The following is a 12,815-nucleotide window of genomic DNA, read 5'->3' as shown; positions in this document are numbered from 1 at the left end:
AAACAAAATATCTCAATTATCAGTAACACCCCTGTTTAAGCTGAAGCTATGGAAAGAGATTTTTTGGGAAAATAAGAAAAGCTTGGTTCATGCGATGGAAAATACAGATAAATTACGGGAAGAAATCTTGTTGATGTGAAGGAGAAACTGTCTTGGTGATATATTGAAACTTGTGTTTGCTACATACGAACTGAAAGTTGATTCTTTGGTGCAGAAACCAGCTCGTAAGCTGTTTGATGAAATGCCACAGAGAGTTTCCATCTCTTGGAATGATATGTTTCAAGTGCTTGTAAAGAATCATTTCTCTGAACTACGCATACCTCCTCTAGTTCAGATTCTGGAGACGGGTTCTTCAAAGGCCTAGGAGGATTCTGCCAAGGACCTTGGGAAACTCTGTAATTACAGCAAGAATATTAGAGCATATGTACAAATCACTGATGATGTTCCTGCTTTCTTATGGTTGCTGAAAAATCTTTTGTTGGTATTTAAAATTTTCAACCTATGGGGATTGCTTATATTTTCTGAGTTTGAATTTTCTTCTTGCATCGTCTTCTTCGAACAAACTAACGATTATACACCCCACAACATTTTATACATGGAAATATTTAATATTCCGAACTGAAACACTTGCAAATAATCTTTTATAACGCTTTGACTAGAATAGGAGAACACTAATATTATTTTAATCATATTTTCATGGTGTAGAGGCCGCAGATCATCATGCAATCTGAAGACCATCACGCCATTCACTATGCACCATCTTCACTTCCCCTTCAACATGTGCTTCTCCTTCCACCACCTCCATCACCGCCGTAGTCGTCGGAACCTTCCTAAGCTCTTCTAGGAGCTTATCGAGCGTCTCATAAGACGACCCTCCCTTCACCACTGCAGCCTTAGCTTTCTCCGCCAGCTCAGCCGCCCTCTCCCTAGCCCTCCTCCCCTTCTCCCCTTCCATTAGCTCTCTCACCCCTTCTTCCACTTCCTTCCTTCCAACCACCACTCCCGCCGCCGGGATTCGGAGCCTTATCCCAACGCCGATCACCTCCGCCACCATCTTCGCATTCAACCATTGTTCCGCAATCATCGGCCAAGTCAGCAACGCCACGCCTGCCGACACCGCCTCAAGCACCGAGTTCCAGCCGCAGTGGCTCACGAATCCTCCGATTGCCACGTGGCTCAACACCTGCTTTTGTGGAACCCACCCTCTTTCTATCCTCCCCAAATCTACAGAACGTTTGGGTGGCCGCCATGTTTCCGACCGCACGGCCCATAGGAATGGGATCCCGGCCAGAACCAGTCCGTGGGCTACCTCGTCCAGCTGTTCATCTGAAATCTCCACCTGCGTTCCGAACGCCACGTAGATGACCGATCCATCGGGCTGCCGGTCGAGCCACCGAATGCACTCCGACTCAGAGCTGGGCTTCTCCACCGGTTCGGTTTCGGTGAGGAGGTTTAGCGGGCCGACGAGCCAAACTCGGCCTCCGGCCACCGGTCCGTAGAACGATTCAAGGAGTTGAACGTATGCCGGCGGTTCGATATCGGCGAAGCTGTTGACAATCACTCCCCAACTCTCGGTGTCTATTGGTCCGGTCGACTCTAAAACCTGATTCGCCGTTTCAGGCGGATCGACTGAGTTGATCACGGCTTCCGGTAAATCGGCTAAGGTTAGCTGGATCTCCGGCGGTGCTCCGGGGACCGAAAAGGGCTCATCTTTGGGAATATTGTTCCAGAGTGACTTGATGAGCGACATGGAGAAGGTGGACATGCCGTGGAATACGAGGCGTGGGAGGCCGAAGCGGCGGCAGATGGTGAGAGTCCAGCCTAGGAAGAAATCGGAGATGAGGCAGAGGGGAGGGGATGGGGAGCGGAGGAGGCTGCGGACAAGGCGGAGGAAGGGGTCGTGGAGGGAGGTGGTTGCGCCAAGAAAGGTCGGGAAAAGGGAGAATGAGGGTAGGGAATCGGAGGACTCGACGCCGGCGGGGAGATTGGGGTGGTTGGGGAAGGGTAGGATCAGAAGCTGGATTTTGGCGGCGTTGGCGCCGGAAGAAGAGAGGTAGCGGCGGAAGAAGGGCACGTTGGCCGGAGTTGTGAAGAGAGTGATGAGGATGTTGCGGGAGGAAAGGGCGGCAGCGAGGTGGAGGAGGGGGATGGTATGGCCTTTGGATAAGAAAGGGAAGATGAGCACGTGATCTTCTTTCTCAGCGGCAACCATGGCGGAGGTGGTCATCTTTGACGTTAAGAAGGAGAAGGCAATACGTTTACAAGCTCTCAGGAGTTTCTCAAAGAGTTATTAGGGGGAGGGGATTAGTTAAATACGCGAAATTTTGAAAAATGACTAAAAAAGAAACAAGCAGTCGGGTACAACTAATCAAGCATAGCTTAGGCTTAATGCTTTGTTAATTTAGTTTCTATCTGTTTCTCTGTCCATCACTACCTCACTCTCTCTATAAGAACATAATTTTTTTAACAAAATTGAGATTTTATTTTTTGCGTTAAAGATTTGTTTTACTTTTTTTTTTTTTTTTGAAAATTATAAGAATAGTTTATGAATTTTGTTTGTGATCAGACCTGCTCTAACCAAAATTTTGATGATCAAATTTTTATTACATTTTTTCTTGAAAGGAATCGTAATATTAAATTAATGTGCTAGAACGCAGCTTTAAAAAAATAATTAAAAAGCTGTCTCAAATGTAGTCTAAGCGTCGTAAAACTAGTGTAATGAGATTGAGTTAGTTGGATACTCACCTAATCAAACATGACTCACATTATCAACTAAGTTCTATTTGACTTATCCTATAATCAATCGAACCAAGTCTATAATGTCGAAATACTTTGCAAGTTAGGGCAATACGTTTGATTCTTATCATGACATAAAAAGATTAATTGATTAAACTTCTATAATAAACATGATTACAAGATAATTCAAAGGTAATTTTTTGTAATGATACATAACTACATCAAATTTTCACAAATATTATTACAACAAGCAGCACAACCAAGCACATGAGAAATTATCACACTCACATGTTCGTAACAAATCGTGTACTAAGTTTGTTACTAGAATAAGTATATCTATGTTGTGAGCTCACTGTTTGGGTATGAAATAGACTACAAGCTTACTCCCTCTGTTATTCTCTTCTATTCCTCTACTAACCCTTTCTTCATTAAGTCATCAAATATAAGGAGGTGAGAGAAGCCCTTGACCTCTTAGGCTCTTAAATTTAAAAAAAAAAAAAAATGAGGAAGGAATCAAGGATCTTCTAGAAGTCTAGTCTTGAGAAAAAAATTCTTTAATCTTCAGGCAGCTTTGGAATAATTTTCTCCTGATCTCTAGAAGGTGGAGTTGCTTATTGAAGCAATTTGACAAAATTGAGGCAAACAAAATTAGACCAACCATCCTATTAATAAGATCGAGCAAAGCTTCCACTCTCGATTATAGTAACTTGGCAGATGAATGAGTTGGAGCTTTTGGTTCTAATATGAGATGAATAAATTTTAATTAGAATGAGTCTCTATGTGATGGCTTTCTTTATGCTTCTTAAAACAGCTTTTTAGTACAAAAATTTTTAATTTTGTATTAAAAAGCTATTTTAAGAAGCATAAAGAAAGCTGTCACAAACGAAGCCTGATTCTATCTGTGATTTAAGCTTGCTTGTGACAGTTTTTTTGCTACTTTTTAAAGCAGTTTTTTAGTATAATTGTTTTTTTTATGTTGGAGAGCTATTTTAGACTAGTCTATTTTTAGGACAGCTTTCTTAACTGGTTTGTTTTTCAAATCGTAATCATAATTTTTTTTAGTCATTATTTTTTCACCTCTTCTAATAAATTTTTGTACTAGAAGCTGCTATCTTCACAATATCTATACAATCATATTTATAAATAGTTGCACTGTAGTTGTTCCAAATTCCAAACCCTTAATTTGTATTTGAGATAAGTATAATATATGAAAAATCGACTAATAGATCACTATGAGACATTTAGTTCAGGACTAATAGATCACTATGAGACATTAAGTTCAAAGATAGCTTATGAGTATTATATGTTAATAAATAGTTTATGAATGAAATAATAAGAATTAATTATTTCTTTTTTTTTTAATCTTTATGCAATGTGGTTTGAATATGATAAAAATTTAATTGAATTGGTACAAATATGATATATTTTTATAGTTTTATCCACCATTTTAACTAAGTGCTAATATATCATAGACTTTAATCAAATGTTGTTCAAGCTAAATGGCAATTTGCAAAACTAATCTTCTTAGCTTGCTATATATATATATACTCATGTTGTAATTGTGATATAATTGATCTCAATTTTATTCCAAAGGAATTATTTTTTATTACTTTTATATAATCAAAAGATTAAATTGAAATTATATAATATTTTAGAACTAAAATTATCATATAAAAAAGTAGGATTATTTTTTTATAACTATATAAGATTCTCATAATTAGAAAAAAAATAAATATGAAAAATAACATTTGATGTCTTAGTCCGGTAGAACGGTGCAATAAGATGAATGGGCATTGACATCTGCGTAACTGCTTCGAGGTCATTAACGCATGATAAATGTGCATAATGTAAACGGGTTAGCCAAATGTGTTATTTACTTTAGTGCCATTTTCTTAGCTCTTTAAATACTGTATACAGACTGTTTTTCTCCATTAACAAAGATTACATTTCTTCTATCTCTCGTTTGTTTCACCCGTCTTCCTTCTTCCTTTCTTTCATGGTATCAAGAGCTAGTCCATGACAGATCAAGAATCCGTGACTTCCCTCCCTCCCTCTCCCGCAGCATCTTCCGGTGACACCACCGAACTGCATATTCCGGCACCTCTCAAATTTCTAATCTCCAACATCAAGAACCTGGTTTCGCACGCCCTCACCGTGGATAATTACGCCATTTGGCGTATACAGTTACTACAGCAATTCACTGCCAATGGGTACGCCGGTCATCTCACCAGAACGACTCCATGTCCATCCGACGTCAATACCTTCGCCTTCCAACGATGGAAGCTCGTCGACAACAATCTTCTTTCTGCTTTGTTCTTAACAGTTTCCCCCACGATCCTCCCCTACATTATCTCCTCATCCACTGCCAGTGAAGCATGGACAATTCTTCAATGTCGTCTTCAACCCTCCTGCCGGTCACGCTCCATCCAGCTCAAGAACGAGCTACACACGGTCCAGATGCGTGATCTCACCATGCAGCAGTATCTTACCCGAATAAAAATCATAGTCGACAACATCGCAGCTTCCGGCTCTCACGTCGACGTTGAAGACGTTATCATCTACATTTTAAATGGCCTTCCTTCATCTTACAATTCCTTCAAAGCAGCCATCCGTACCTACCCTCTTCCTCTTGATCTTGACATTATGTATTCTATGCTCTGTAGCGAAGAAATAAATGTGCAGTAAGAACTGGCGAAAGACACCGCTGCATCTTCAGGCGCCACCGCTCTCTACACAACCTCCGCAAATCAGACCCGAGGACAATCTCAACGCCGTTTCAGCAAACCCAAGAACTACGTGTCCAACGCCACACCGAACATTTCACAGGGTTCAACCAATACTCCAGTTGCCAATTCCGGCTCCAGACCAACTTGCCAAATTTGCAACAAGATTGGACACATTGCCTTAAACTGTTGGCACAGGAACAATCCTAATTATGCGCCAACCTCCCAAAGACCGATCCCTGCGTTTCTTGCTCAACAGAACACATCGGCCAATCAAGACTGGATCCTCAACTCAGGCGCTTCCAACCACCTAACACCGGATCTCAATGTCCTCCGTCAACCGTTCTCGTATCAAGGCTCAGACAGTGTATCCATCGCCAACGGATCTCACCTTCCAGTCGCACATTCCGGTCAGGGTATCCTTCCCCTTCCTGACACTCCTCGTAAGCTCTTCCTACGAAAACTTCTTCATGTTCCTCTTCTGTCTCACAATTTACTTTCTGTTTCCCAACTTACTACTGACAATCCTATTTCCATAAGTTTTGACGCTAATGGCTGTGAAATTAAGAACCTTCAAGACCACCGTCGGCTTCTTCGTGGGCCTCTACGTGACGGGCTGTACCACATTCCAAAAGTTTCTGCTCCTCGCGTCACTGCCTTCTCCACAAATCTCCAACAAGAACACCTCTGGCACAACCGCCTCGGGCATCCTCATCACCGGCTACTTCACATTCTTCGTCGCCATATACCTCATCTAGATCACATTTCTGCATCTATTTCTTGTAAATCCTGTAACACTGCCAAGAGTCATAAACTCGTTTTTAATAAAACTGGCTCTACTTCTGTACGCCCTTTTGATATTGTGCAATCCGATGTATGGGGACCGGCCCCTACTCCCTCTATTGAAGGATTTCGATACTATGTATTCTTTATTGATGATTTCTCGCGGTTCTCTTGGATGTATCTCATGCATAATAAACATGAAACTTTCTTAAAATTTAAACTCTTTTGTCAGTTTATTCATACCCAGTATAACAGGACTCCGAAGGTTCTTAGATCAGACGGCGGAGGCGAGTACAGCAGCATTGAGTTCACTTCCTTCCTGAACCTTCACGGCATACAACGGCAACTCTGCTGTCCTCATACCCCTGAGCAGAATGGACTGGCCGAATGAAAACACAGGCACATTCTCGAGCTCACCCGCACTCTGCTTCAAGAATCCAATCTACTGCACAGTCTTTGGGCCGACGCAGCTGCCACCGCGAACTACTTAATCAACAAACTTCCCTCGTCCTCTATCGATTTCCAAACTCCAATTTATCGTCTAAATGGCCGACCTCCTCAGTACGATCACCTTCGCATCTTTGGTTACCAGTGCTTTCCCTGGCTTCGCCCGTATGTGGACAACAAGCTCTCTCCTCGGTCCAGGGAATGCGTCTTCATTGGGTACTCTCCCATTCAAAAAGGGTACAAGTGCCTCGACATACAGACTGGGAAGACCTTCATATCTCGTCATGTTCACTTCAACGAGCTTCATTTTCCCTTCCAACATCTACCCAACAATTCTCCATCTTCACAGCCATCATCTACGATTTCACCTCTCCTACTGGTGCCCACATCCGTTAGTCATCCATCTCAATCCACTATACATCCTCAAAAAGAAACCAATCCTGCCCACTCTACTGCCTCTATACCACCTGCTCCTCCAACCCAACAACCACCGGATCCTCAGCCTACCTCCAAACAATCAGCCCCTGCTCTCTCATCACATCCTATGCAGACGAGATTTAAGTCGGGTATTACCAAACCCAAACAGATTTTATCTCTTCTCAGCAAGGCTGCTCCTTCTTCCACTCCCACATCTTACGCTCAAGCTGTCAAACACCCTCAATGGCGCACAACAATGATGGAAGAATTTCAGGCACTCCTTCGACAAGGCACTTGGACTCTCGTCCCGGCTCCGCCCAATACCTCCATTATCGGCTGTAAGTGGACCTACAAAACCAAATTACTACCAAATGGGGAAATTGATCGTTACAAGGCGTGACTCGTTGCACAAGGCTACGACCAACAATATGGCATTCACTACCGAGAGACCTTCAGCCCCGTCGCTAAGATGCCTACTATTCGCATCCTTCTCACCATTGCCGTCACTCGACAATGGTCAATTCTGCAGCTCGATGTCTCCAACGCTTTTCTCCATGGTGATCTTGCCGAAGAATTCTATATGCGGCAACCTCCAGGCTTTGAGGACACCGCCTTTCCCTCATCCGTCTGCAAACTCAACAAATCTCTATACGGTCTCAAGCAAGCTCCCCGGCAATGGTTTGAGAAATTAACCGGTTATCTTCAGGATCAAGGCTTCAGGTTCAGTCGTTTCGACCCTTCGCTTCTACTCTTTCAACACAATTCTATCAAATATTTCTTTTAATCTACGTGGATGATATTATTGTGACAGGCAATGATCAAGTGGCTATTCAAAGCCTCCTCACCAAACTCAAGTCGCAATTCGCCCTTCGTCAGCTCGGACACATTTCCCTTTTCCTCGGGATTCAAGTGATCCGGCGGCCCTCCGGACTGTTCCTAACACAACAACACTATGCACAAAAACTTCTCGACGACTCGGGTTTCGCGGATTGCAAACCGACCAGCACGCCTACTTCACCAAAGACGCCCGCTACCGAGGCCAACACTCAGATGTTCGACAATCCTTCCCTCTATCGTCGACTCGCCGGCTCGCTCCAATATCTTTCCATCACTCGTCCCGATATCGCCTTCGCCACTAACCAGATTTGTCAACATATGCACAAGCCTACAATTGCAGATTTTCAATCTCTCAAGCGACTCTTGCGGTATATTAAAGGCACCATCAGCTTCGGTTTGCCCATCACTCCCGGAGACCTGACCATTCAGACATTTACGGATGCGGACTGGGCATCTGATGCATCCGATCGGAAGTCTATTTCCGGATACTGCATCTTCTTGGGACCGAACTTGATCTCCTAGTCATTTAATAAACAAGTTACGGTCGCCAAATCCTCCACCAAAGCTGAATATCGCTCGCTCTCTGCTGCAACTTCGGATGTTATCTGGCTCCGACGACTGGTCGCCGAACTTGATCTTCCTCAGCACACCGCGACCATCATACACTGTGACAATACATCAGCCATTGCCCTGGCCAAAAACCCGGTCTTTCATGCTCGCACCAAGCACATAGAGATCGACTACCAATTTGTGCGTCAACACATTAACTCCGGGGCAATCACGATTCAACATATCTCTTCCGCCGATCAAGCAGCGGACATCTTAACCAAACATTTTTCTCCTACCCGTTTTCATGAACTCAGACGCAAATTAACCATTCAACCCATGAATGCTTAATTTGAGGGAGGCTGTAAACGAGTTAGCCAAATGTGTTATTTACTTTAGTGCCATTTTCTTAACTCTTTAAATACTGTATACAGACTGTTTTTCTCCATTAATAAAGATTACATTTCTTCTATCTCTCGTTTGTTTCATCCGTCTTCCTTCTTCCTCAAGTTCTTTCACATAAATGTCTATTTAACACTTAGTTCTGCACATTTATGATTTGCTGAAATTTGCTATAATTATTCGAGGGATAAGTTTTTAAAATGCTGTCACTTATTAATTATTTTGACTAAAAACAATTAAAAATGATGTAAATTATTTGGTAACCCAACGAATGACTCTGACGGGGCAAAATCCATGTGGCAAAGGGTTTTCGGGCGCAAGTGGGACGAGTCGGGTATTATTAGGCTTGATGGGGCAAAGGGTCTTCGAGCACAGGAGGGATGGGTCGGCTCTTAGCCTCTTAGGCATGGATGGATTGATGTGGTCATGAGTCTAGATCAAGGCAAGACAACTTAACGACTGGTAAGCCAAATCATTTAAAAAGGAAACTACTTGCCCATTTTGCCCATTAAAAAAATAAAATCAAAATTTTATTATAGTAAAATTAATAAATTAAATTAGTAAATTATTTTTTAGTAAAATTAATAAATTAGATTAGTAAATTATATTTTAGTAAATTTAATAAATTAAATTAGTATATTGTATTATAGTAAAATTAATATATAATTTGAGAAGTCGTTTACTATTTAAAAGGCTTGCTCAAATAATATATTAATTTATTAATATTATTATAGTTTATAAAAATTTGTCCATTTCTTGCTCTACAAAGTCAAATTAATAAATTAGATTTTAGTAAATTAATCAATTAAATTAGTACATTTTACTATAATAAAATTAATAAATTAAATTAGTACATTTATTACTGTAAAATCAATAAATTAAATTAATATATAATATGAGAAGTGGTTTACTATTTAAACGACTTGCTCATATAATATATTAATATATTAATTGTACTATAATTTAATTTAGTAGTTTAATTTATTAATTTTACTAACATATAATATATTAATTTAATTTGTTAATTTTACTAAAAAATAATTTGCTAATTTAACATATTAATTTAATTTTATTAGTTTTACTATAATATAATTTACTAATTGTACTGAAATATAATTTACTAATTTAATTTATTAATTTTGCTGTAATATAATTCACTTATTAATTTATTAATTTAATTTGTTAATTTTACTATAATAAAATTTACTGATTTTATTTTTTAATGGGCAAAATGGCTCTGAGGCAACGGCTCGCCCTTTCGCGATCGACCCGTCCTTCCTGTCTTGCCTCTCGTCGCTTGATCAGATCAATCCATCCAAGCCTAGGACCTGACCCGTCCCACATGAGCCCAAACACCTTTGCCATGTGGAGTTGCCCTGTCAGAGCATTGGATTACCAATAGGGGTGTCAATATTTGACTCGACATGAAAACCCGACCCTGAAAATTTGGGTTGGACCCGACCCGATTTCAAAATGGGTCGGGTTCGGGTTCCAAAAATTGACCCATTTAAAAAACGGGTCAGGTTCGGGTTGACCCGGCGGGTTGCCGGGTCAACCCGGAAACTGTTTAATTCAAAAAATTTCGAATCCCGCAGCCGCCCGTTGCCCGCCCGCGCTTCAAGAAACAATATTATATTTTTAATATTTTACTTTAATATTTTATCATTTTGATCTATATGAAAAAGAAAAGTGATAAAATGCTGCATAATGCAAATCATCATAAGTTCATTCTGCATGGCAATCAAGCTCTAAGTATTTAAATTCTTAGGAAAAATATGCCCCACATTAGGGGTGTAACGAGTCAGGTTGAGCTTGAGCTTTATTACTTGTTTGAGTTGAGCTCGAGCTTGAGCTTTATTCTACGAGTTTAAGCCAGCTCATGAGGCGGCTCGTTTGCGTGAAAGAGAGAAATTTAAGCAATTATTATAATAAAATGGCTTAAAAAATAAAATATTAAAAGAAAATATAATAAAGAATAACATAATATAAGAAAATGATATAATTTCTAAATATTTTTTTAAAAATTTTGTTCTTAAAATTCTAAATACTAATGTATTTTAAGCGCATTTTTATATTAATATTTTTTAAATGAGTTGGCTCTCGAGCTAACGAGTCAAGTCAGGCTGAGCCCATACTTGACTTTTTAGCTCATCAGACATTTATCGAGTCGAGTCAAAACTGGTTCGCGAGTCAGCTACTCACTTATACCTACCCCCACATGCTTCAGATGCTTATTTTTATATTTAAGTACCAAGCCGGTGCCGGATTACTGAATCGATGCACACATGCATGGAACAGGCGAGCTAACTTTGTATTTACAAAGCAAATTGAGTTGGTAGGGTCTAATACTATAAACGATCTGCATATTGATTGATAACAAAGGCTTCAACAGGCTCTGAGCAAAATGCGAGCAGTTGGAACAATCTATTATTCTACTTAACATATTTTAATTACACTAGCACTAACAGCCACACTCTGTTACTTCTTAAAACACACACACAGCACTCTCACCATTATCTTTATTTGCTTAGTTCATATAACTGTTTGGGATCACAAGAGAAAATACATATATAGCCTTACTGATTAGAATTACAGAATTTTGATATACATGAAAATTAGTTCTGCTTGCGGCTAGTTCTTCTTCTTGTTCTGCGGTTCCTGCTTCCTGGAAATACCCACATCAGCTTGGTATCAGAGTTTCGATGGACTTGTGAACTGCCATAGGAGATTTATTCGTGGTTTTAGCATTATCAAGTCCAAAACTTTTAACTGGTGTAGTGAACAACAACGGAGATTTGAGACGATTAATGAAGTTCATACCACTGCGCCTATACTTGCACTTCCAAATTTCGGTAAGCCCTTCCAGGATGACACCGATGCATCGACAACAGGCATCGGAGTTGTTCTTTCACAAGATCATCGCCCCATTGAGTTTTTCAGCGAAAAACAAAGTGAATCCCGCACAAAATGGACAGTCTACGAGCAAGAGCTTTATGCCGTCATAAGGGCCTTTAAGCATTGGGAGCATTATCTTTTGCATCAAGATTTTGCGTTATGTACTGACCACCAAGCTCCCAAATACACCAATTCACATAAATCGAAATAACTGGCCTAGAGTGTTTAAAAGACCTGTATGCCTCAGACAGAGAGTTCCATAACATTTGGCACGCCTATGGAGCATGGGAACGACTCTTGGGCTTCTCCATCCATCATGGGTACCTATTTAATTAAAAATGATTTGCTCTACATCCATGTATTATCCTGGGTCATCAATTAATTAAAGAGATTCATTGTAATTGTCTTGCCGCTCATGTGCGAAGAGACAAAAGTGTTGAATAGCTGCAATTGCGTTTTTTTTTTTAATTATTTTCCCTCATCTATGCAGAGATGTATCTCGTTTCATCAAGCGGTGTTCAGTTTGTCAACAATACAAGGACTACGGGTAGAATGTAGGCCTTTATACGCATCTTCCTATTCTGAAGATGATTTGGGAGGATCTAAGTTTTGACTTTATTTTTGGAGTTCCTCGGACCAAATATGGCATTGATTTTATTATGTTGGTTGTTGACAGATTTTTAAAAATGTCACATTTTATCGTTTGTAAGAAAACCTTCGGTGCTCTGCACATTGCTCATTTGTTTTTTGATGAAATTGTTCGTCTCCATGGTATACCAAGAAGTTTTACTTCAGATCGAGATGCAAGCTCAGAAGCCACTTTTGACTAGAATTGCGGAAGTGATGAACACTAGTTTACAGCTTAGTTCAGCTTACCATCACCAATCCGACGGGCAAACCGAAGTGGTGAACATGACACTTGGCAAAATGCTTCATTGTTTAGTCCAAGACCACCCCAAACAATGGGATGAAGTATTAAGCCAAGCAGAGTTTGCTTACAACTCCATGCCTAACCACTTGAATGGGCAT

The 12,815-nt window shown here is 40.4% G+C and overlaps 2 protein-coding genes across 2 annotated transcripts; one reads left to right on the top strand and one right to left on the bottom strand.

The window, feature by feature from the left end:
• Positions 1-517: 517 nt before the first annotated feature.
• Positions 518-2,433, bottom strand: LOC110099691 (anthocyanin 3'-O-beta-glucosyltransferase-like). The gene has a single exon (XM_020826919.2). The coding sequence runs from the start codon at positions 2,225-2,227 to the stop codon at positions 719-721; it is 1,509 nt and encodes a 502-aa protein (XP_020682578.1). The 5' UTR covers positions 2,228-2,433; the 3' UTR covers positions 518-718.
• A 5,142-nt stretch (positions 2,434-7,575) lies between these two features.
• Positions 7,576-8,465, top strand: LOC110099671 (uncharacterized mitochondrial protein AtMg00810-like). Its single transcript, XM_020826891.1, has 2 exons — positions 7,576-7,801; positions 7,918-8,465. Exons 1-2 carry the CDS (start codon positions 7,576-7,578, stop codon positions 8,463-8,465), a joined length of 774 nt encoding a protein of 257 aa, XP_020682550.1.
• Positions 8,466-12,815: the final 4,350 nt, after the last annotated feature.

Source organism: Dendrobium catenatum, unplaced genomic scaffold, assembly GCF_001605985.2.
Source record: "Dendrobium catenatum unplaced genomic scaffold, ASM160598v2 fragScaff_scaffold_1427, whole genome shotgun sequence".
Taxonomy (NCBI): Eukaryota; Viridiplantae; Streptophyta; class Magnoliopsida; order Asparagales; family Orchidaceae; genus Dendrobium; species Dendrobium catenatum.
This window is presented reverse-complemented; position numbering and strand designations above follow the sequence as displayed.